This window comes from Phyllostomus hastatus, unplaced genomic scaffold (genome assembly GCF_019186645.2).
Source record: "Phyllostomus hastatus isolate PE091 unplaced genomic scaffold, TTU_PhHast_1.1 phas_contig_57, whole genome shotgun sequence".
Classification (NCBI taxonomy): Eukaryota; Metazoa; Chordata; class Mammalia; order Chiroptera; family Phyllostomidae; genus Phyllostomus; species Phyllostomus hastatus.
Window position 1 is genome coordinate 2,728,498 of NW_025333912.1, and position 26,489 is coordinate 2,754,986.

General features: G+C 41.5%; 1 protein-coding gene across 6 annotated transcripts in view; it reads left to right on the forward strand.

The window, feature by feature from the left end:
• SPATS2L (spermatogenesis associated serine rich 2 like) overlaps positions 1 to 26,489 on the forward strand; it is a 164,406-nt gene that overhangs the window by 57,411 nt on the left and 80,506 nt on the right. For 3 of the 6 annotated variants that reach the window (XM_045847642.1, XM_045847648.1, XM_045847647.1), the window contains exon 3: positions 20,882 to 20,942. In XM_045847642.1, the coding sequence (XP_045703598.1) occupies positions 20,904 to 20,942 (39 nt within the window). In that variant the 5' untranslated portion in view covers positions 20,882 to 20,903. Of the gene's footprint in view, positions 1 to 4,317; positions 4,455 to 10,055; positions 10,258 to 10,373; positions 10,504 to 20,881; positions 20,943 to 26,489 lie in introns of those variants that run through there. The other 3 variants (XM_045847645.1, XM_045847643.1, XM_045847644.1) reach the window with 3 other exon arrangements.

A 26,489-nucleotide genomic window follows, 5' to 3' on the forward strand; every position in this document is an offset into this window, starting at 1 on the left:
GTGATTTGATGACTCAAATTCTTTGCACAAAAACCTTGATAAAAATCTATACTTTTCAAGAAAATAAGAGTATGTCTTTATTTCATAAGGAAAATAAATTGTGTCTTATTTGGGGACAGCTTTTGCATTTGATTATAGATTACTTAAATTATTTTGCAAAAAGTAGACTAAAGAAATTAAGAAAGGAATGCTTATATTTACATGTCTTAGTATTAAAAGTGAATTCCAGTTGTTATTCTACATATGGGTTATATGGGTATATAAATTAAAGTTCAGATCCCACTCAGTTGATCAACTGTTCATGCTGGAAATCAACTGAATAATATTATAAACTTGGCTATATTCTTTAAAAATGTTAATTATTTCCATCATTAAAATCAATGATTCTTAATGGTGGGTTGTAAAGGATATAGTTTATAAACAATGTAGTACTTTGTCTCATAGCTCTGATTTTAAAAAGTACTATATTTAATTTGATATTTCAAAAAACATAGGAAAATAGCCCTGGCTGGCATAGCTCAGTGGATTGAGCGCAGGCTGTGAACCAAAGTGTCGCAAGTTCGATTCCCAGTCAGGGAACATGCCTGGGTTGCAGGCCATGACCCCCAGCAACCGCACATTGATGTTTCCCTCTCTCTTTCTCCCTCCCTTCCCTCTCTAAAAATAAATAAAATAAAATCTTTAAAAAAACATAGGAAAGTAAGAAAAGTTTTAGTGCCAAAAGATTGAGAAACCCTATTTTAACTAATCTACAGTTTTAAAAAAGGCAGAATTTTTGACAGAAAAGAAACAGAAGGACAACGAGTTGTTCCCCTGGAACAGGAATCTGGTCATTCCAGGAGAGGCAGACGCGTGGGTATCCAAAACCCAAGAGAAGACACACACTCGGTGAGGTTAGAAGGAGGAAGAAAAAGATACAGTGCCCAGAAGAATCCCTTGCACACAGTAGGCACTCAATAAATAGTTTGGAGTGAATAAACGAACTTAGACCTCCCGCCATACCCAGCGTTGATGAGATTTACTTCTGATACAGCATACCACAGTGATATGAAGGTAATTAGTAGGAGTGATGAGAGACTCACGCTATTCGGGCATCTGCTAGAAGTTTTTTATTTGTGTTTAAATGAAAAGAGGGCCTCAGATACCAGTCCACCTCACTGACATTTTCATCTCTTAAGAAGGTCAAGGAAATGAAAGGAACTGTTATTTTGGATCTAATTTTAACCAAAAAGAGATTGGTTAGTGAAACAGAAGTGGAAGGAACATTTACCCATTTATTCAATAAATATTTTTTAATGTCTGCTATGTGCCAAGCACTTGGAAGGTTGTGAGGCCATGTCTTTTTAGCTTTTGGGATAATCAAGGAGCAGATGATGGATATAGCCAGACATGTGTTATAGTCTTTATTCAGAGGAGTAGATGTGATTGTACAGTATGAGACTCTAAAAGAAGATGTCTAAAGAAATGAGAAACCCAACCCTTTAGTTCAGTTTAGGGTCCTTTCTACGAGCCCTCCTCAAGCCTCCCCTCTCAAATCTTACATCCTATTGCCTGCAAGGATCATAATTGCCTTTGTACTCATCTCTATTTATAGCAAAACTTTAAGCTTATAGAAGTCAGAGCTGCATTGATCATGTTTATCTTTTTATCCTAGCAAATAGGACAGTACTCAGCACATAGCTGATATACGCAATAAATCACACACACACACGTACCAAGTCCAGCAGCCCCCAGCATTTTGAATGATTAGAGTTAGAGGTTTGAAAGTTCTAAAAAATGAGGAAGACAGAAGGCTGTGGCTACAAAGGGCATGTTCAGATTAACTGCAAACATAAAAGATCGTTTAAAGAAGAATGCAAGGGGAGGTACATAACCAAGGACAGATACCAAAGAAAGAGATACTTCCATTACATGTCAGAAAGCCTAGAGTCCAGAGTGAGCTGAAGTATGTAAAAAATGCTAAAAATAACAAAAAGAGACTTAAAAGCTGGCAAAGAACAGTCCTACAGAAAATGAAATTCTACTTGAGTGAATATGCCAGACATAGAAAACTGGAAAGCTTGTGAAGTCAAGTGTATTGGTCCCATTTTTTGATAATGACATAATTATAATTTTTGTTGAGACTGAAACTATTTTTATCATGATTTTTACTGTAGAATTTTATTTTACTTTTGTAGAAAATAAAAAACAAGAAAGGGATAGGACCCCTGGTGATAAAAACCAAGGGCTATTCATATCTTCTTATTCTTGCCTTGTAATCCAGCATCGTGGTTGCCCATGTGGGAAGGGTGGAAGGCCATGTGACTGGGAGGGATTGGAGGCCCACGGAGGCAGAACACCAGACCCTGAGCCCTCCATCATGGGTCGGGGTCTCCAGGCCCAGGTGGTCTCTGCAGGCCTGAGAACCTCACACCTGAAACTGTCCCACTTCAGCCAGCCCTCTGGGGATTTCAGCTAATGGAGAAATCCCCCCAAACCTGGAGCTTGACAAAAAAGAAAAAATATAAAATCCCAGTAACATTTTGGAATGTATTCTGAAACTTTGAGGACACTTAGGGGGGAAAAGTGATGATCATGAGGCACCAAGAAGTCAAGCAGGACTAAGTGATTTTCCTGTTCACTAGAGTAACTGGAATACAAGATGAAGAAAATGTGGTAGAGACGATGTGTATGAATGTCCTCACAGCAGCTTTCACAGTATCTCAGGATTTCATTGCGGATTTAGTGGAGAAATAGGAACTGAATAACAGAAGAGTTAAGTGGATTCACAGCTAGGTTTGCCTAACCAAACCCAAACGGAGCACTAAAGAATGGGTCCATGAGATCAGAGGGGGTGGTCTGTGGACATCTACTTGTGTTTTACCCCAGATATGTCCTTATCAATGACCCAAATGATTATGAAGTTGATGAAAATAGTAGAAATAATAGACCTATTGAATTCTTATGTGTCCAACACTTTTCCATTACTCCATATGTATTTAATTCTTATGGCAATTCTATGCAGTTGACACTTTTATCTCCATGTTATAAATGAGTAAACGACAGCACAGAGAGTTTAAGTAATTTCTTCAAGGTCACATAGTTTTTAAGTGGCAGAGCTGATTTTCAAGCCCAGATTGTTCCCTTAATGGCATAAATTATGTCAATTTGTAAATGACCAAAGTGAAATGTACAGCTAAAGTGAAAAGTTATAGATTTGATATTAAGAGAATTCTAATGGCCTGGAAAATTGGCCAAATTAACTTGAACCAGATATAAACTCATGTATTTAAGTTCCAAAAAATCAACTATAACAGTGAAGATTGGGGAAGTGGGACTTACCAATAAATCAGATGAGGAAGTTTGAGGGTTTTATTTAATATGGGTTCATTATGACCAATGTATAGTGTGATTTCATCAACAAAATGCATTCTTAGACTGCATTAAAAAATAAAGTCTTATAATGCATATATATACACACATGTAGACATATATAGGATGAGAAGACTCAATACTGTCACATGAGCAATGAATGAACTCTCAAAAATAAAGTTCTAAAGGTCTGACAATATGAAATATCTTATCCACAAAATAATTTGTGTATCTATGAGTCCTCTCCCATTCTAACATATGTTTTTTGGTGAATGATTCTGTGCTAGAATAGAGAAAGCATGCTTAGGACAAATCTGTTTTGCATGAGTGGTAGGTTTATGGAGTGTCTGAGGCAGAACTAGGAACATTGCATGGGAAGTTACAGGCAGGCAGTTGACTCTGCTTTATTGAAGAATTTACTCTTGTGAGAAGAAGCCATATGAGGAGGCATTGAGTCTCCACCATGGTATTTGTTTGAACCATGGCCACTTAGTGATGTTGCAAAGGAGATTCACTTATAGGTCAGGAAGATGGGAGATCTCTGAGTCCTTTCATAACTCCCAAAGAGTGAAAAAGTACTAGACTCTCCCTGTGAAACAAGTCATGAGGGATGGATGTTGAGCTGTGTTGAAGGTGCACCAGCCTGCAGGACTGGGGGTGAGGTGAGACCTGGAGGTGCTTTCCATGGGCATTAGATTGAGTTATGAACCAAGTCAACAAAAATCTCAGTTAAAAGATGTTTGTTTGTGTCTTCCTGGCAAGTTTCATTAGATTTTTGCCTCAAGTGATAAGCCACAACAAAGCTATCTAGTAGGAGGCCATCCTGGCCCTGCCTGCCAGCAGGCTCTTCCATAACAATCTCAGATTCCACGTCACAAAAAGCCCAAAGCAAATACTTCTGGGAGTATGCCAAGTACCAGCTCGACCACACTTGGTTTCAGTTTCCATTTCAAACTCTCAAACAACCATGACTAAGACAGAACGAGAGCACTCCAGATGCTTCATGGGAAACTTAAATACTGAAGAAAAACTATAGACTCCATTGTCTTCCCTTTTGGAATCCTGGAGTTGAGGGATTCAGAAGTCTCCCATCTTCATGAACTGTAAGTGAATGCCCTCTCCAGCATCCCATTAAGTGGCCATCCAGCCTCTGCTTGAACAAATTCTGTGGTAGGAGACTCACTACCTCCTAAGACAGCTTCCACCTTTTAAAGACACCAGATGTAACAGGAAGAAAGGGAAGGGACCATGAGATAGCAGATGAAAGAAAGGATGAGCAAGAATATGGAAAATGGTCTGCGGAAGTGTATTCCCCGGTGACTGTCCTCACTGAGAAGTGGAGAAGAAAATTTACAACACTGACATAACACTATTCTTCCCATTGATAATTTTCCTGTTCCTTATGGCTCTTTGCCAAGCCATCTTTACATTTCTGATTCTAATTCTTGTGAATGCTAAGATTTCTCAATGGGAATGAACCCACTAAATAATTTTTACACGATTCCCTTTCTTTGCATTGAACCAGAACAATGGTAGCTGACTAATGGAATAAGCACAAGCCTGAGAGTCAGTCCAGAGGTCTGAGCCCCGCCTTGCTGTTGACTGGCTCTGGGACCATCTATAAAACCGAGAAAGGAATGTCTGACTCGCAGTGAGCATCGTGAGGACTCAGTGAAACAGACAGAGATAAAATCACCCAGCATGGTGCCTGAGGGGGATTTTGTCATGTTTACTCTTGTATCCCCAAAACCTAGGACAATGGAGATGCTCTGTACACTTTGTTAAATTAACACTGAATGAAATGAATGAATGAGTGAATGAATGAATGAATGAATATGCTCAATATATGATAGCTCTAGCTAAAGTGATGGCAGTGTAATCCGACATGAGAGTTTTTATAAAGCAAGAGGCTGATTATTCAGAGGTTTGAAGGAGAATACTTTGTTGTCGCTAAATTTCCCCCATCATGTAGCATAGCTTCCGTATTTTTAAAAAGCTAAACTAAAATTGTGACTGTTTTGTAGTCTTTGTAGTCTTTCCTTAGTTCTTACCCTATATTTTTCATGAGATATCTAGAATGATCTCATTTTGTGTAGTCATATTATTCGAAAGCTTGAAATGAGAAATGAAACCAAATCTGGCTGACAGTCATCCAGAAATAGACTTTTTTAAAGTAGATTATTTTTTCAAAGACATTTCCCCTCACTAATACTTCCTCATTTTTTTAAGCATTTAGTAAAACAACAAGAATGTCTTTTCAGTTTCTGGTCATATCTATTTCAAGACTGAGTTTTGTAGTTGCAAATGTCCCAGATGTAACATCGGGTAAAAATAAAACCAAATGACATCTTTAATGTAACGTATGAGTTGCTTTCCTCGAGTTAAGTGAAACTCAGCTGCGTAGTTTTGTTTTGAAGTGTTTAGTATTAGATTGTAATGAGTTTTTGCAAAACTTAAAGGACACAGAATCAAGTTGTATCAAGTTGAAATGGTTAAAAAATATAGCATTTCAAGAATAACAGAGAAAATAAGGTCCAGTTTCAGAACTTTGTAAGCAACAATGACAGTGCGGTAAGACGAAGAATTGGGGTGGGAAGAGGGTGAGAAGAGCTCTCCCATTTGCTAAGAGGAAAATGAAACAAAGGTATTATCTCTCTGCTTCATTACAAACAGGACAAGCATATAATTGAAACAACACCACATAACACTTTTTTACATACTATCTTTTGATGTCATCTAATTGCTTACTGCCCACTAATCTTATCTCCCGTCAATCCTAAAATTATACTGCATTAAAATTAGCTAACCCACTGCATGTAGCCAAGATGCATAGTGGACTCCCAATAATATTTACTGACTGACTTGTGCACAGTGCAAGTAGGTTTGCTTTCCAGCCTCAGACATGACTTGTTTGTTCCTGCCAGAGAGGTTTCGGTTTTGCCCTTCCTCTTACCTGAGATGCCATTCCCATCGTTGCCAGCACTGCCTCCAAGCAGTGGAAAAGAGCACTGCCTCTCAGAGCCCCAGTGTGATTAAACCCACCTAAACCACAGTCACCTCCTCTCTCTAGAAACTCCTTTTGTAAACATGGTTGTAGTCATTTCATAATGATTTGTATAAGATTCTGTCACTGGCATTCTTATTTCTCTTGGCTCTGACACACCCCATGCCCACAATCTACACCATCAAGAATAGGCATATATACAATGGAATGTTACTCGGTCATGAAAAAGAATGAAATCTTACCATTTGGGACAACGTGGATGGACCTAGAGGGTATTATGCTAAGTGAAATAAGCCAGACAGAGAAAGACAAATACCATATGATTTCACTTATATGTGGATACCAAAAAAAAAAAAGAATGGACAAAGAAAATGGAAACAAGCTCATGGAAACAGAGAACATTTTGATGTTTGCCAGATGGGAGAGCTGTTGGATGGCTGGGTGAAACAAAGGGAGGGATTAAGAAGTACGAATTGCCAGTTAAAAAAACAATGATGAGGATGTAAAGTACAGCCCAGGGGATGTAGTCAGCGATACTGTAATCACTACACATGATGTGAGGTGCTAGACTTACCAGGAGGGTCACTTCTTAAGTTATGTAAATGTCTAATCACTCTGTTGTACACCTGAAACTAACATAATATTGTATGTCAACTCTAACGGAATTTTTTTAAAAGATTATTTTAAAATAAATTGTGGAAAAAGACTAGGCATTCAGTCTTATTTCCCATAGGGACACACACACGACGCCCTTCCGCACGCAGAATCCAGCCTGTGGGGAGCACACTCACGCTAAGACACATTCTGCAGCTGGACGAGGAAGTGCTCAGCATTAGTAAACAAACCAGGCAACGCTGCTGGCCTGCCGCTGTCAGTCTGCCAGAAATGGGTATGAATGGAATCGAGGCTGCGAGAGATGGATCTCTTACATCAAACAAGTGACCAAAACCTAATACATTTATCCCTCCAAATTGCTTTAAGGTAGATTGGATGACTAACAGAAAGCCTTCCAAAGGGAAATAACATGTGGTATTATATTTATTCGAGAGGCCCATACAATATTTGAACTACTGTACAAAAATAGCTTTGATTTATTCAATCTTTAGAAAAATGAGTTGGAAGAGATTGAACTACATGTTGCTAAAGTTTACAGGCCATCATGAGCACTGGATACTTGCCAAACCTTCCCCAGTGTGAGCTGAGCCCTATGGCAGGTCGGAGCTCAGGGTAGAGAGGCCGAGGTGTCTGCTCCTGGGCCTTTTAGGCTGGAAACTAAAGGAGTACGTGGCCAGGCCTTGCGAAGGCTGACAAAGAACCCACAGCATGCGTGTGTTATCAACAGCAAATAAGATCCATATCTATCGGTGGAGTTACAGGGGTACACAAGTTAAGCTTACTGGTTAAACGTGTTTACTGTTGGGTTGGAAACCAATTATTTTTCGTTTTCTCATAATGTATAACAAAGTAAAATTTTAGCCTTTCTGTTTGAACAGAGCATAGGCTAGTCTGGTGATCGGATTATCCCCAGTACAAGGCTCTGCATTAAGAAGAAATAAAAGAAGTAGAAGATGTTGGGGAAGTTACCTGCTTAAAGATGTGGGCTACGTAGGGTCCAACGCAGGGAGAGGAGGAGGGCTTGGGGGCTCGTGATCAGACCTGGACTCTGAGAATGACTGAAACCTTGCAGGGCTGGCGATGTGCAGGAGGAGGGTGGGGTGTGGATCGAAGGGCGTGTAATGACATGCGGCTAGAACAGCATTTGACAGTGCTGGTTTTAATGGTAGTATTTAAAATGATAACCCAGTCCTAGGTGTTGAAAACTGAAGGAGTGAGAGGACACTTACTCCTCTTTTCCCACAGGTCTTTATTGAACAGTTAATTGTCAAAGGCATTCTACTAGGTACTTTGGAAAAGTGAAAGGAGAAGTGGAATTCATCAGAGATAGGCTATTTAAAAGAAAGGAATTATTTTTGTAATTTAATAAATCTATTAATATCTTGTATGTTTGAAGCCTTTTTGAAGTATTTATTAATTTTCCCAAAACATCATATTTCAGGTGACAAATTCCTGTTTTTTATTATAGTTATAAATTGAAATGAAATTCACTAGAATAATAAATATGACCTCTAGAATTTTGAACATGTCATAAAATGGTCAAGATGAGTTTTTATTATCTGTGACTGTATTAGAATAAACTCAAAAACATTAAAATCGTATTAAGTCTCTCTTTTACCCATCTTGATACAATTACCTGAAATCAGAATGTGTGAAAAGAGATTTAGTAATTTTTACGTTGTTCTCTTAGTAGCTCTAAAATTTTATTTGAACTGTGCTCTTTCTATGCTGTAATTGCCTACTGTCCTCACAAGACAAATACCTTAGCTATGAATTTGGTTGCTAGGGAGGGAGGGCACTGATGGCATCTGGTAGCCACAAGGCAGGAACACGTGACCTGGCAGGGGTTTCAGAGCCCTTCTACAGGGAAGAGTTATTAGAGTTTTGCATTTACTGTTGCTTGTGCCTCAGCTGTAAGAGCATGGAAAACAAATGAGCCTGTGGGCACGGAGCCCTAAGAGTTTATATCCCTCCTAGCAGTGCCACAGTCAGGCCTGGGCTGTGAGGAGGGAAGAGGGTAGCCCTCTGAGGGCAGTCTGTGGTCACGAGGTTGTGTTTCAAGGGCCACCTCCATCACTGCCTGGACACATGACCACAACCCCTCAAGGCTCTGTTTCTCATGTGCAAAATGAGCAGGATGGGCAAAGCAACTGCGTAGGCTAAGGAGGAATCTAAGGAGTATATATATATATATTTATTTATTTATTTATTCGTAGCACTTGCAGTGTGTCAAGCACTGTTTTCATCACTTTACAAATGTGAACTCATTTTATCCTCATTACCACCCTACAAGATAGTTAACTATTATGATTCTAATGTTGCTGATGGGGCAATGAAGGCATGGAGGGGTTGAGTAACTTGCTGAAATCCCAAAACTGGTCAGAGGCCAAGTTTGGGATTCAAATTTGGTAAACTGTAATTACTTATTTTTCTCTATCATATAAGATAAGGACGAATCTAAATAGCAGAAAATAGGCAGTGGCTCCTCTTTGCCATCATTTAAGGGCCCAAGATACTACAGTTGTTGACAGAGGTGCCTTCATTAAAACAGATGCTACAGGGACTTCCTGGCTGACTTTGCCTGTGGGTGGTTAGCGAGATGGGGACCAAGAGAGGCCTAACCCTACAGAGAAATACCACCTAAGAATATGTTCAATGACATGTTAGTTTTTAAAACATCAAACCAGAATACAAGTGGCAAGTATTGGACTAACTGGCCTGAAGGTAAAGCACGTCCAACAGTTAAGAAAGACTTCTCCATTCTGACCCCCAACAGTTACCCCTCCCCCATGCTCCTCACACTAGCTGTTTGCTAGTAGAGACTGAACATTCACGGTGAGAACGTCATTCCTTTGGGTGAGAGTATGACCCCTAACAAAACGTCTGTAGCCCCCCGGACATGGTAGTACATTATTCATTAAGTGCAACATTGGCCAGCAGATACTTCCAGCTAGGTCCAGGACCAGGAACTAGTTTTAAAAGGGGGAGGAGCCTCAGGGCGCAGTGCTCAGAATGTTTGCTAATTGATTGGTATGCCCGTACTGGTGTCACTGGAAGATTAGAAGCCCTTAGCCAAGACCGTATTCAGAAACTGACCTTTGGAACGGTGACTCCAGCCCCGGCCTGCACTGTCTCAGCCTCCGGAGCAGTGTAAAGGTTGCCAATTCAGTCTTAACGCTGTGGCTTTCCCAAGATAAGAAGAGTGAAGAACTGGTCATTCACTAACGGGCTGGGAGGCAAGCGCACTGGGCAGTTTTACCAAAAGGGAGCAAGCAGTTTCCCCGAAGGTGAGTCTCTCTGAGCCTCAGGTGCCTGAGGCCACCAGCTGGTTTCTCTGCCACACCCAGCATCCTGCCACCTACCCAGGTTTCTGGCTCTGTCTGCGTCACTTTTGAGATGACCTGTTGATCACAGTAAAAGCAAGTTTGTAAATGGGGCCAGCTGGGGGACAGGGCTCGGTTGCCTACTGAGAAAGCCAGTCGTCAGGCTGTGCGCTGGGATTCCTAATTTGGAACACCAGGAAACCTTCAAAAGTGAGTTGAGGATGATTTTGTTGGAAAACCTTGGGAGGCACAGTGATGGGTGGGGGAAGAGGCATACGGAAGGTGGGGGGAGGCACGGGGCAAGGGGCTGGCTGCCAGGGAGTTCTCTGCTTCTGGATGCCAAGGCTCTGCCTCATTCCCTAGTATTTCTTTCATCGTGTGAATTAGTACATCATATACTGTTTGTATTCAGCCTGTGCCAGTGACATTTCAAGGAAGTAGGAAGAACCTGCCTTTCTCTGCTACTTTGAGAACATCATTAAATGTTTACTAAGAGAGTTCCGGCTTAATGAACTAGGAATGTTGTGAGTTTGTTGGAACAGAGGGTTTTGAAGCCAGAATGCGCCCTGCAAAGATGATGGCTCCCTCCACCACGCGTTTATCCCATGACAAATGAGCGCCCAGAGTTGGCTCTGAATGCATAGCTCTTGTTCGCCAGATTTTCTCAGGATTTCTCTTTGCCTGTCTAGATTTATTGCAGAACCACAGTGCGTGTTTTCTTTGGAGATGAATATGCAGTGTTTTCCCTTAAAAGATGCTAGAAAACGTTTTTAAAATCATGCAGCCTCTGCCCACCTCCCCGACCCACTACCTGTGAAACTGCCACTAACCCTTGGTTGTACCTGGTCTCTGCGATGGTGAGACCTATGAGCTGGGGAGATCACAGCCCCAGTGTTGCTGCGCCCCGAGCCCTGAGCTGGGTCAATTCCAACTCTAATTTCCTGAGTCTTTTTTGTGTGTTTATGTACACATCTGTCTCCGTCCAATGGTATACACTCCTTTGGGGGCAAGAGCTCCGGAAGCCAGGAGGTCCAGTCCAGTTCTCAGCTCAGCATCTTTCTAGCTGTGTGACTTCAGTAAGTACTTAGCTCTCTGGGATAACATATTCCATGGGGTTATTAGGAGAATTAAATGAGATAGTACATGGAAAGTGCTTAGAGCAGTGCTGGGTGCACAGTTCAAAAAGTGTTACTTTGTGACCATTGCCAGAATTCCCCATAGAGCCTGGTGCATTGTAATGTTCAGTAAATGTTGTCAGATAATAGGAAAAAACACAGCCCTTTCCGTAGGAATTGCCCATAGTTAGTTGGAGAGCTGAGGGGAAGGAAAGAAGAAAGGGGAAAGCATATTTCTTTTTCAACATTTGGAGAGTTTGTGGTGAGGTGCTTGCTGCTACAGGATGTGAAGGAGAACTGTGCTTGGTCTTTTGTCTGAACCCCTTGGGGATTTGGGATTTCCTCAGCAGTCGATGGGATCTGCTGGGAGAGAGCCCATTATGGTGTGCTTGGAGAGGGTGGGATTTATTCTCCTGAATCTCACATCATTGGCCACTTCCCCTTTTCCTTTCCCGAGACATCTCTGAGGATGGGCATGTTTTAAAGATGTGAGTTGACATCACAGCATCTCGAAAGAACTGACCATAATTAAATTGCTGATACAAGAGGGAACTTGCACAGGCCCGGGCCACCCACATCTCTATGGAAACACATGCTTGCTCGAAAGCCCAGCCATCAGAGGCAGGGCTTCCCAGGAGCCAGTGTTGGGTCACTTGAAAAAAAAAAGACATTTATTTATATTCTCAACACGTCAGAGACCTATGAAATGAAATAATTTCAAATTAAATAGAAAAACCATGCCGTAGATGAATGCTAATAGAGCCTGCATGCGCCCTCCCCCGCTGCTTGCGGCGCCTGAGATCCACTGCATTTATTTTAGCCCTCCTTTGCTCTTTTGCTCCCATTTGCATTCTGCTGCCATGGGGAGGTGGTTTGGCACTTTATGCAAAAATGGTTAATCTTCATTCATACGCACTTGCCAGCGCTAAAATGGAAAATTCAAAGCGGGCCTGCTATCCAGTGTGCTTTGTGCTGCTCTCGCCTCGCTGTGTGTGCGGCATGCACAAGGGCGTGTGGTTCCGGTGGCTGTGCCTCCGACACACGCACTTGGGCGCGTTGAGTGAAGACTTGCTCTCACGAAGGTCTGAAACTCACATCAGCACATCTTGCCCTAGATGTGCTCAAGTGATATTCTTAGTGATTGGGAGCTTTTATCTGCCTCTGGAAGCAGGCCTTTTCAAATAAGTATTGACTGTTAATGACCTGTTTAAATAAAACATTCAATTTTTCTTTCTTCCCACGACAAAGGACTTAGTAGCAATGACATTTCTAAACCAAAGGCTAACCCTGCTTTTCTAAAGAGGCAGAGCCAGGGCTTTTAAATGTGAAATTTTTGTCTGACATTTGCCCTTAAAATGCTTTCCAGTGAGGTTGTTCTAACAGAGGGTTTAGAACATTGAAGTGTCTTTGAATACATAAGCAACCTTGAGGCTTTTTTCCCCTTCAAACTAAACAAAAAAGCCTAGGTAAACATCTCTATATGAAAATCATATTTCAGTCATCACTCTGCGTTTCATTGTTTATGTGTCCTCGTTCTTAATAATTGAAGCAACTTCCCTCTGAGGAACAAGGCATGCCCAGAAACTTTTATTAAACTGTGGGAGTTAAAGCACAGAAGAAAGAGCTAAAGTGCTTGGAATATAAGAGACCTCAGTAATTGCAAGACCAGATAAGAAATAATGGCAAAGGAATTGAGGGAAAGGGAAGAGAGTACAAAACAGGAGAGGGGTGAGGCAATGGAAAAGTTAAACAACAGAAAACCTACATAATGTTACATTCAAACAAAGTCCCTATTTTATAGAAAACACTTTCTATTTTTAGCTGGCCATGATTGTGCTAGGCGACTGAACATTTAGTCCATGACGAGTTTAAAGGTGATTTTACAGATGTCGACGTAAGAAACCCACAGACCTGAGAGACTTGGCATGAGTTTATCTGAGCCAAACTGACTTACAATTGCCAGGAGGCAAAATCTCAAGGGACTGAGGTAATGCTCCAGAGAATGGCTGTTTTACAGCTCACTCTGCGTATTGGAATCAAAGGAGGAGCCGGAGGAGGGTGGAGTGAGTCCACAGGTGGTAGATTAGGGAGGTGGGGGAAAGCAAAACAGGGAAGCCTCTGAGGTTGGACAAAAGAGTCAAATGGGGAGGCACACACTTCTTTTACATTGGTGGGTACAGGATAGTTAACAATTAACATTACAGCACTCAGCTGAGGTCCCCTGCTCCCGGTGTAGTGGGTGTGCCCTGAGGGGTCTGGAAAAGGAGATTACTTTGCCATTCCAGAGGTGATGTTATCTTAGATGCAGAAAGACAATAGACAGGCTCATTTAACATAAAAACTGACCTTTGTCAAGGAAGCTACAGGCCTAGGACGTGACTACCCAGCTGTCTCGCTCTTAGTTAGGAATTTGTGTGTTCAGACCATCCTACGTGGTTACTTCCTGCCTCTGAGTTTATAAGGCCCACCGTGCAAACCTCCCCTGAGCCTGTCAGGTTTAGTGTGTGGCCCCTTCTTCATCCACACAGGGAAATAGCCTAGTACATTGGAGACAATGCCCACTCCTTTTATTTTTTTTCAAGTTGACTCTTCAGCTTTCCTCTGCTACCCTAGTTGCTAAGCGTCACTACCAGGGCCCTTACAGACTTGTAACACCTGGGAGCTGAAGAGGACCACAGGGGTCACGTGCTCTGAAGGGCAGAGAACACGCCACTCTGCAGCAGGAGTGCAAGAGGTCAGGATGTGCTGCCCAAAATATGCCACTTTAACATATGGATTCTTGTGAGCAGAAGGCATTTGAGAAACAAACAACGCAGAGAGGAGCTTTCCCTGAACTCCCCTGATCCTCCTAAAGACAGATTCTCCGAGAGGAACTTAATTGTCATAAATCCTCTCCCCGGAGTTTCACCAAACAAGGAGAACTGACTCTTGTCACAGGAAAGGAGATAGAAGTTGATGCCACAGCCAGACACACTTTTTTACGAACCTCATACCTCCCACCTGTACCTCTAAGGACACATTCATGTTTCAAAAAAATCATGTATTCTCCCCTAAGGGACTGACCCTCCACCTTCTTTCCCTATTGATATAGTATTTAATCCTGACTTCTGAGCCATCTCAGGAGTTCCTTGTTTTTGTGGAATATCTTCCAGGTATACATAAGGTATACGTGTCCATAAAGTTGTTTGGGGTTGTTTTTTTTTCTTGTGAATCTGTCTTTTGTTACAGGGGTCTCAACTAAGAACTCGGAAGGGTAGAAGTAAAATTATTTTTCTGCCCCTACGACTCCAACCTTTTGTTCTACCGCTGGTGACCCGAGGAGGCCTTCATGCTAGACTGTGACAATCTAGGACCTCTACTCAAATTCCCGGCAGGATTCACGGCGCCCCTCACGGACAGAGGCGCAGCCTCAGCTCCACCAACACTCACCTCCTGCCTCCCACTCTCTCGGAGCGCTGCTCTCTGTGCAGGGCCAATTGATGGCTGTCGAGAACAAAATAAGATAATCTGTGATACTGTGCCTTCTTCCAGAGATCCTAGCGTGATGTGAGACGTGTGGAAACGGGGATGTCTATTCAGCTGTGTATTCTAGGTTGGGAATCGGCCCTCTGGGACACTGCTGGGCCCTGTCGTGACTGAGAGGCCTTTTGCTGCTCCTCCTGTCACAGCCCAGGGTCGACTTCTTGATGCCTCCCCTCTGAGGCAGCCCTGAGGAAAACGCCTCAGGACCCCGTGGGTCACGGCGCTGTCTGGGCTGTGCCAAAGTCAGATACATAGACGAGGTAATTACTTCCATTGAGGAAGGAGAAACGGTTAAACATTAGACCCTGGACTGTCATGGAGCCCCAGGGCAGCACTGCAGAACCGAGGAAACAATTTGTTGGCCGAGGGCCCGCTAAATGCAGTGTTTTGCATTCTCACCTGAGGGAGGAAGCCATAAGAAAACAGTCATTTCTTTATAGCCGCTTTGTTCCTTACTGATCTCGTATGAGGTCAGTGGTTTGCTCTGCTGTTTACGTGCCCTGTGTACATGTACACGGCCTGCACGTCACATGGCCGCCCGGCCTGAGAAGGCAGGGTGCCTGGGGTCAGCTGGATTCTCCTTGCGGCGTTCTTGCTGCAGCGAGGCCCATGCCTTGTTTATGACGTTTCTGAGGCGCTACCCTGGGGCTCCGGGATCAGGCTGCCTGCGGGGGAGTCCTGGCCCTGCCCCTGACCGAGGGTCCCTTCCCTGGGTTAGTGGTTGACTCTCTGTGCCTTGGCTTCCACGCGCACGGAAATGGGGGGAGTTGTGATGTCCGTTTCATGTGGGTTAACCCGCACATTTATGATGGTTAAACGAAAAAGTGTGTCAAGCACTTAGCAGAGTGCCTGGCACGTTACAAGTGCTCCTCCATAAATGTGCCAGTTATTATTTTAAATCATTTTTTTTTAGTTTGCTTATGTATTTCTTCTGGTTTCATAATCCAAGTCAAGAAAAATGACGTAATACCTGAGAACAAGAAAGTGAATCCAAAAGCAGGAATAGGTTTTGGGGAAACGAAAGTGAAACTTTATTACTACTTACACAACAAAGCATGAGGAAAAGCAGTAATAGGGAAGTCAGAACGCAATTTGGCATTTTAATACATTGTTCTAGCTTTTAAATTTAAATGATTACATGAGAAATGTAAATATATATATTAAACTGTTAATCACATGGTCATATATTATTAAACTTCACTGTACTGCATTAATTAGAAATGCTGAAAGAAACATATTTGCCAGAATTTGTACTATTTAGTCTTATTTTTCATAAAGAATATTTGTCTTTGTCATACACTAATAAATTTTCTGACTGGCATTAATGCATATTAAGTAATATTTTTGCATAATGAGTAATTCAGTTTGCATAACTGTGGATGAATTGATTGGTGGTAGCCATATTTGTGGTTTATTAACTTTCCACTGGAGAAGTATATAGATTGATATATTAATGATAAATGGTGAAATTCTTTTCTTTTGGAGTCATATTTTTTGTAATAAGGTTTGACTATGAAATATATATAGAAAGAAGTAAGATTAATTGGTTATTTCATAAATAAAATTTCAGTCTACAATTTCTTGATCTTTCTTTTTCTCTAGGATATATATAATTTAAATGCCAGCTATATATGTTTGTAATGTTATTAGTGAAAACTAAAGTAAATTTAGAGGAAAAATATTTCAAATAATACCTAAGCTACGGAAATATTCCATCAGTATCAGGACATATTTCTGGTTATCTTAATTTTATATTTATTTTTTTATATACCTGGAAAATGTATTGTAGATTTAAATAGTTAGGCCTCAGTAATTGATTGATTTGAAGAACATTCTTAAGTGATAATAGGAATTAGAAACCAAGTTCTTTCCTAAGAAGTAAGAAGTTTCAATACCTTTCTTGTGGATGTAAAACTCTTGTGACTGAGCTCTGTTAGGATATGGGCATCAGTCACGTCCAGGAGTGACACCCTGCCACACACGGTGACCAAGCATGATGTGAGGGAAGTAGGAGGTCTGTGGCCCCAGACACCTGTCACTCACTCCCAGCACTGCAGGCTTCTCAGGTTAACCCAGGGGTCTGCGACTCTGAGGGCTGGGCTTTCAAGCGGCTGAACTTTGGGCCTGTCAGTTGAGAAGGAGTGACAATATGTTTCCTGGAGGCAAAGATCCTAACCGCCTAAATTAAACAGTTAAGATTCAAACTGAGTTGATCTGTCTCGATATAGTACCTAGCAGACAACAGAATCCCATAAGGATAGGGGCACAGCACCGTTTGTTTCATTGTCATAGGGCAGAGGCTCAGGAAACGTCGAGAGCATGCAACGCTATGTCGGTGCAAGGTGTGCTTTCGAATATGCTGGAGGGGCTAGTGCCAGTTCGGGGCTTTGGACACTCAGCGAGGACTACTGTGATCATCCTCTCTTGTCCCATCCTTTCCCTAGCAGTTGTCCTTATCAATAGAACCCAATTTGACTATCCAGTCACTTAAATTCCTAATTCTTTAAGGCACACTGGATTCATGTTCTGTTTACATTAAAATCCTTCATCTAGTGTCCATAGCTGGAGCTTATTTTCCAATCCCTCTGTGGTTTGCCAGCCAATAGAAAGCCTCAGTGCATAGAGGGCATTGGAATTCACCTGCAAAGTAGAGGCTGCAGAAGCAGTCCTCCATGTAGGAGAAGCAAATTGAAGAGTCAAATGAGCAACGAACAGCGCCGTATAATTATTTTTTATCTTAGCTATCCTATCTGAGAAACCTGTAATAGCCTTATTCTAACCGCATAGCCAACATTTTTCTTCCACACAAAAAATAATGTTGTAATTAATCTTACTGGTATCACCACCAAAAAAGAGCTTTCTTTGAATCAGACTTTGAGATTGAAGAGAAAGGGAATTGCTAAGGAAATGTGTGTGTGTGTGTGTGTGTGTGTGTGTGGTCTGTCCAGAAAAAAATCCAGCCATTGTTAATATAACAAGAATGGTTTGCACAACACCGATGTAACCTGATAGCCAAGGAGAGTGGACTGGAATGAGCATGTGTGAACAATGACAACTTCACTGTACTAGTCAATGTGGACAGTAGACACCATTGAGTGAGCATGTGTACTGTGTGGCCATGGCATTCCAAATGACTGAGGGAGTAGAGCAATGAGTCTGCATCAAATTTTGTGTTAAGCTTGAACAAGCTCTGCGGAAATTATTCGGGTGATTCAGAAGGCCTTCAAGGATGATGCAATGAGTGCGGCACACATACAAGTGTGGCACAAATGCTTCAAAGATGGTCGAGAATCTGTTCAAGCGATCCACATTCTGAAAGGCCTGCAACAAGCAGAACACCTGAGAATGTTGAATGTGTATGGGCTGCAATCAACAAAGATCAACAATTCACACTGCGAGAACTAGAAGCTGATCTGGGGATTCCAAAAACTACTGTGTCAAGATTTTGGTGCAGGATCTTGGCATGAAACAGTCCTTCCAAAATGCAGTCTGCAGCTTCTGCTACAGAGCAGAAGGAACATCGTGCTGCAGTTGCTAATGACTTGATTCAAACTGCTACTAGTGAACCAGATTTCCTCGAGAATTTAGTTTTTGATATACTTGGAAGTTATGGCCTCAAGAAAGCCATAACTTTGGAGGGGACTGAGGCATCATTGTCCTTTGTACATTGTTTCTTGTATCTTGTGTCTTCTTAATTAAATGTCTCTGCTTTTCATATTACATGGCTGGATACCTTCTGGACAGACCTTGTGTATGGATGTGTGTGTGTATATATATTGCCCTATGAATACTATATACGTGCATTCATTTTTTCATCCTATGACTATAGGTCACCATTCAGTGCTGCCATCCCAGAAATTTGTTGTTCTCAGTGGAATTCCTCCCTCATACCTCTGCGGATTAGAACATACTAGCTTTACAAAATGCTGCATACCCAGATCCTAGACATCAAAGCAAAACAAAAACAATAAACCTCTTCTCTCGGATTTCACAGATCTCCACAATGGCAAGATTAGAGGTGTCCAGAAGATTTAGCTAATCTAGTCTAACAAGAGGAGCCACAGCTCACAGATCCATGCCAACAGTAGTGCCAAATCCAGCTGTCACCTTCGATCCTTTACAGTTCCTCAGGCGTAACCCATATCTCTCTTTCTTTCCCCCACTTCCTCCCCCATCTGACTCTCTCACCTACTGATACATACACTAGAACACACAGAAAGCTCCCCAAAATATAAAGTGTATACACAATGCCAAAACTTCTGTGTGAATAAGGAAATCCACCATCCAAAGGTCTCCCAGTAGTGTGATTGTAGACCATCTTGCAAGGCATTGTGATGGCTGATCAAAGGTTTCACTTCTCCTGCATGGCTGGTAAACAGCAACACCTGGTTATTTGTCCTCGTACCTCACACGTGATCTCTGTTCACTGGGACACACAATGCGAAAATAATCCTGTTGTCTTCTCTTCTACTAGTAACTCTCAGGGGCAGGAGTAAATGGGAATGATACCACTTGCCAGCTAGTATTATTTACTCTCTCCCATATGTCAGGTCGTATGTAAAATTCATCAGTTGGGAGTTATTTAAATGGGAGGGGTGTTTAGTGGGACGGGCACTCTCAGCAGGGTGCCTGGGAAGGAGCTGCCGCAGTGGGAGTACGCAGGGCCTCTCCTGCTCCTGTGCCCACAGGCATGTGTCTGTCCGTGGCTCTTTCATTGGAAAATTATAAAAGTAAAACCTCACTGTCCCCAACATTTGGTAATATATAATAATCTACCTATGTGGATTCCTGTTTGAGTGGTACTAGAGTTAAGAGTACCTATTGCCAAGCTTTCGTCCTTAAATCAACCAAAGGCAATGGATCTGAATTTAGTTTATTGAAGATCTAAGTTTAAGAGAAAATGATGGGGAGAAATCTGAGAATTTTTGCAAGTTACCCTGAAAAATGTGTCCACTGTAGATACGCTCTTTGTAACAAATCAGAAAGAATGTAGGAGAGTGTTTCACTGGTTCTTGATTGACAAAAAGCACGAAATATTCAAATAGTATACTGGTACCTTGGCCTGTCTAGCTGCTAATTGGAACCAATACATTCACTCATCTTAAGTTGTTTATATTCTATTTCAAAAATAGATGAAACTATTAAAAACGTAAGATCTAGCTCCATAATAATGGTGAAATATTTAGAACAGATGAGAAGGAAAACACCACAGCTTGATGTTAAGAATATACGTTTCAGAATGGGCTACTTCACAAGGAAACTTGGACATGAAAGGCAGAAACCCTAAAGAATTTAGGGAAACAGAAGGCTTATGGGCAGTCATAAGGGTCCTTTTGAAACTCAAGATTATGAATTTATGGTCATTAAAAATATGGTGAATGTATGAATGTTTATGGTATGTTGCCAGGTGAAAAAGCAAGTTTTAACGCTATTATACGCAGTGTTTCTTATATTTAAATCTGGAATCATTTCTCCTGTTTCTTTCTGTTTCTTCCTCACAAGTGCATGATGAGCTTAAATGCATGCAGGAAAGACTCAACAAATACTTGTTATATTATTTAGAGGCTGATAAAAGCTCTGGGAGAGTAAGGGCTGTAATGGCAATGCTTAGTTAATACAGGTACACTTTTCCTCCTCTCACGGCTTTGACCACCCTTCTTTTACATAATAAGAAGAAACACAGTTTGGGTGTGCATACCTGTCTTTGTCATTTTTCATGTCAATACAGTATGAATAAAATATTTTACATTGTCTTACATAGTTACTGTAACATGCTTTTAGAACATATATAAGATAAGTGCTTAGCTTGAAAGTATTTTTACATTCCAAAATGCTATTTATGATTATATCTGAATGAAATTGTTTACTGTGTTGGAAGAGAGCATAAAAATAACACATTGGGAAATCGATTTTAAAACTTTTAAGTTAATCTTTTTTTCCCTTCTTTATAGGGCTTATTCCACTAGAAACAAGATGGCCGAGCTCAATACTCACGTGAATGTCAAGGAGAAGGTAAGAGAAAGTTGCCTGTAGTCTTGCAGGAACTCCAAACCGTTGTCTCCAGCCCGTAAAATTTAAATTTCAACAGGAAAGCAGAAAACAGTTTGGGGGAATATATAGTAAGTTTGACAGAGTAGGAAACAATTCAGCAGAACCATAAGTACTATTTACTGAATGTATATTAAGCATATGAATTCACTTTTCTCATCTGAACTTGACTCCATAAAGTTAATACTGTTGTTACTCTCATTTTACAGAGGAGGGGATGAGACACAGAGAGGTAATTTGTCTAAATTCACATAAGAAGTAGTAAGCAACAGAGCTGGGATTTGAACCCAGGCAATGCTGTTCTACAGTCCATACTCTTAGCCTTCATGCTGGCTGCACCTAGGAGCTGGAGTATTATGTTACATCTTCGGAAATGGTCTCATACAGAGACATCCAAAGCCTCACCCAGGGGTCATGCTGTGTAGCCTTTCAAGTTTCTTCCACCACTGAGAGTTCATGACTTTGAAGATCCTCCTTCTCATTTGCTGGAGGTTGACTACACTTCAGAGTCCTTCCAAGTCTTGTCCTCCTCTGTGAACTGTCTGTCCTCCACGTAGGTCACAGGCACTGGCTACATATGCTATCTTGCACTGTTAGCTCTAAATGATCATAAACTATAGACCATATGAGACCAGGCAGGTAAATCTCCTCAACCCATTCATCTGGAACCAGGGTACTGACGCCCTAGAAGAGATTTGCCCTTGGTCCTACAGCAGAGAGGGACGGCCTGGACTGGAACTCTGACAGTCCAGGAACTCTGACTGGAAGAGGTGCGCAGACAACCACTGTGCACCTCCTCCAGTCTGTAACTGCTGAAGGGCAGGGTTTGTCTCTCATCCCTGTGCATCCCCATTGCACCTAAAATAGTGAAGAATGAGAGAAGTAGCATTTGCGGAATTCTGTTGTTGTTGTTGTTTTTCCCTTTAGCAAACATGTATCAGACCCCTTCTTTGTGCCAAACACTGTTTTAGGTGCTGGGAATGTGGCCCTAAACATGTAGATGAGGTCCCTGCTCCCCAGAGCTCGTTTTTTAGGGAGGGAATCGGAGGACAAACACCAGAACATTTAGAGGAACACAGTCATTTCAGAGAGTGATAACTACCATGAGGAAAGCAGGGCGGCAGGGGCGGATGGCCAGTTTAGATGGGGCTGGTCAGAACAGCCCTCTTGGAGAAGGTGGTATTTGAGCTGAGATAAAACAAAAGCAAAGATCTGAGGGCAGAGCACTCCAGATGGAAAAGCAAAAGCAGATGGCCCAGGCGGATTGCGCTGAATGTGTATGAAGAGCAAGGGAACAGTGGGGCCGCAGGGTGGGAGGCAGAAGGGATGGCGCCATGAGGGGAGGCCGGAGAGTGAGGCAGCAGCCAGTGTTGGCAGAGTGTGGGCCCTTTACCTGTGTTCCTGGACCTCTGATGGATCCAGGGGTAGAATTCAGGGTTCCATGAACTTGGGTGGGAAAAATGCATTTTCGTCTTCACTAACACCTACGTGAAATTTAGCATTTCCTTCCTTCAGAAATGTAGGCCAAGGAGAAAACACCCACAGTAGCAGTAGTAGCAGGAGTACCTGTGGCTTTCACGACTGAAAATCACTGGTTTCTTCATGTCCAATTCCATTTGTAGCAGATCTCCTGAATATTGTTTGTTCATCACTACTCCAAAATTACTGTACTTAAAGAGCCTGCACTGTATTGTTATTTGATTTTGATAGAGAAGCACATATATTACCACAGGACAAATTTGTTTTTTCATTAATATTTCAACTTTATTTCAATAGGAGTTGTTTCCTTTGTAATCATATGTATTTTATTTCACGAATTTTAAGACATTATTCTTAGAAGGATCACATAGACTTCCCCAGAGTGCCAAAGGGGGCCCATGCCCTGAAGGGTTTAGAGCCTGAGACAGAGCCATGAAGGGCTTTATTCAAAGGGCAGAAATGGCTGTTGAAAGGTTTTAAGTAGGTGCGTGACTTGGAGTGATTTTTTTTAAAAGATACCCTAGCTCTGTCAGCCACTATGCTATATGTTTTTTAAATCTTCATATTAAATACCTTTCCTGTTTGGTGTGGACACAGAGGCTTGAGGTAAAAGTCAAGGTCAGAACAAACTTGTCACCCCAACTCTCTGCGGACATGATAAAACCAGCTTCCACAAACATGCACCTTTTCTGGAGTTTTATTTGTTACCTTAAAAATTGATGCACAGTTTTTGCCCTGGGTGGTGTGGCTCAGTGAATTGAGTGCCGGCCTGAGAACCAAAAGGTTGCCGGTTCGATTCCTGGTCAGGGCACTTGCCTGGGTTGCAGCAAGAGGCAACCAATCAATGTATCTCTTGCAATTAATGATTCTCTCCCTCTCTTTCTCTCTTCCTTCCCCTCTCTCTGAAAATAAATACATAAAATCTTTAAAAAAATGGATGCACATTTTTTATTCATTATATTCCATATATTATTTTAATACCAAACCATTTTTACTTATTGACCATTGAGCACACCATGGCAGAAAGATACACCCTTTTATATCGTAGCTTCATATTCTCCCAGATTTATGGTCATATTCTCAGGGGAGATATTTTCCCCAGTTTGAGAAACTGTGCCCAGCACCACACTGCTGACCAGAGATTGGCCCCTTTCCAAATGTCTGTTGATGGGGGGATTGAACAGCTTCTAAAGGTGGGCTGTGGGGAGGAAAAGCCCTTTAAACCATCAGTCTTAGAAATTGATTCTCTGCAAATTATAACTATCAGATGGGCCAATGTGGTAGTTTCAGCAAAGATAGAGTGTCTTGTTCAAAACAAAGGTGGCATCAGGCCAACAGGAGGACGATGGCTGATGTGTCAGCACGTGCCCCAGAGGGTCAGGGTAAACACCCGTGCGTCAGCGTTAGGTCCCACATTACCTGCCTGTCACAGTCAGTGTCACATATGCATGTGAAGACTGAGAATAGGTGGTGTTTTCGCTATCCCACTTCAGTAACTTATCAAAATGTTGGCATTGTTTTGAGAGAGGGTGCTATTTAAGTTGTAAATATTATCAGTCCACATGACAATGGAAGAAGAGCACCTCTAACTCAATTAGTAAATCCCATCTTCCTATGTCAAAAGGTTAATAGATTTCTCACTCAATAAATAAATCATAATAGACAACTGAAAATTCTGATCATTTACAGTTTTATACTGATTTATTTCAGTACATTTATTTCCTTTAGTTATTAGCTTTTATGGCCTTTTTATGATTAGTTTATTTCTCAATCTGTCACACAGAGCAATGACATTTTAGTTCTGAAAATTAAGAATAATAACAACCGTTGTTTTAAATTATAAATTATAAGCTTCTAGATATCTGAGAACAGATCTGTGTAGTGTTCGTATACAATAACTAGTCGGATGCTATGGGAAATTAAACACTCAATAAAAGCCTTGCCACGAAATGAGCTCAGCAGTTATCTATAGTGGGCCCACTGTTGGGTGGACTGAAAAGGAGTAGGTGCTTTGATGAGGAAATAATTTCTGTCCTCAGGCAGCTTTTAATTCAAAGGAAAAACTAATAACTTAAGGTTTAATATCCAATGCAACTGAAATTTACAGTTGACACTGTGACTGCTTTATTTTCAAGTATCTTCATATTATTGGATTATAACTGTGGAGATTTAAATTGGAAATATTGTTGGAGTCGAAGTTCAGTCTCCTCAGTGTGACATGTGTGATCCATCTCCAGTGCGACCTGACCCCCATCTGCTTTTACACCTTCATCTGTTGCCACTTCTCCACACACCCACCGCCTGCAGCCGCCATCCTGACCTTGAACGTTTCGCCTCCAGCACTTTGCAAAGGCAGTTTTCCCTCTGTGGGGTGTCCTCCTCACAGACCCAACCCTCACTCACCTCCCTGTTAGGAACCTTTCAGATGCTCCTTTCTCCTTCCTTCTGTCCCTCCTGAATTACTGTACTTTTTCTAGTTCCTTTCGGCTTCCATGGGGTTTTCTGCATTCCGCATGCAGCCGTTACTCCTTGCACTGTGATTGTCAGTTGTCTGTCTCCTCCAGTAAGATTATCTGCTCCTTGGGGACAGGGACTGGGCCTTTCACCTAGGTGGCCCCCAGTTAGAATCAGATAAGTGAAGGGACATTGGATGAATGAACATGCCTGCTTGAATAGCTAAGTTCTTTAGAGATTGCATTTCCCATTTAGGATATTTTGCAAGATCTGAAGCATCTTGAAAACTGAAATAATACGTTAATGAAAATGTCATCTCATTTTAGTCCTCTCTTTGCTAATAAATAAAGCAAGTTTTGAATTGCTTTAAATTGCTTCTAGAAACAGAAGCTAAGGTTACTTAGGTGATTCTGCCAAAAATCAGAGTGGTTATGGGATGCTTATCAAATATAAGTGGCCACAAATAGGTTTCACGGTAACAAGTGATGTCTTTTGGTGAGTAACTAGTCATATCCCACTGTGACAAAAATAATAATAAAGAAAAAAAGAAAGGAGGGGAGAGGGAGGGAGGGAGAGAGAGGGAAAGAATGGGAGGAAGGAAGGAAGGAAGGAAGGAAGGAAGGAAGGAAGGAAGGAATTCCAGTGTCTCATTTTGTTAAGAAGAGATACTAGAAAAAATCTTTGAGCTTTATATTTAGGGCATACTCACTTTCACAGCTCTTATCTAAATGACATATTTTTAAAGAAATTCAACATTAGAAAATGATAGAGGAGCTAAGGATAGAACCCAGTAGTGACTATTTTGTTATTTCTCCTATGAAACACTATGGTACCAAGCTGAATTGACTTACAAAATTTTAAATGTTAATTCTCAACTGAATAAGAAAGGTTTATTAGAACTAGCATAAACAAAATAAAAATTTTAGTTAGATATTTTCATGCATTATTATAAATCAGTTTCGACAGAACACACCTCAGCAATAAAATTTGGTGATAGAAAGCAAAGGGGATCTTTTTTTTTAAAGATTTTATTTACTTATTTTTAGAGAGGGAAGGGAGAGCGATAGAGAGAGAGAGAGAGAAACACCAATGTGCGGTTGCTGGGGGTTATGGCCTGCAACCCAGGTATGTACCCTGGCTGGGAATCGAACCTGGGACACTTTGGTTCCCAGCCCGCACTCAATCCACTGAGCTACGCCAGCCAGGGCTGGGGATCCTTATGAGGTAAAATGGGGTTAATATTTCTGAAACGCAGTATGTTTGGGAAGTAAGCTCCAGGGAGGTAAAATAGGGGAAAAAACATGGACTTTGGAAACAGAGGCAGGATTATAGCTCCTCAATTACTAGTTGGGCAGCCTGGATCAAGTCACTTAACTTGTAGGGGCCTCAGTTCAGTACTCTGTAGATTGGATGTGATAATAATGCCTACTTAACAAAGTTATCAGTTCAGTAATAAATGTGAAGCTGCTTTATGAACTCTTAATCGTGTAAACTATAAAGGATATGGGGGAGCTCATCTGCTTATTTTACGATTTAAAAAGTAGAAAAGGAGCTCCAGTTAACATTTTTGTTTGGCAC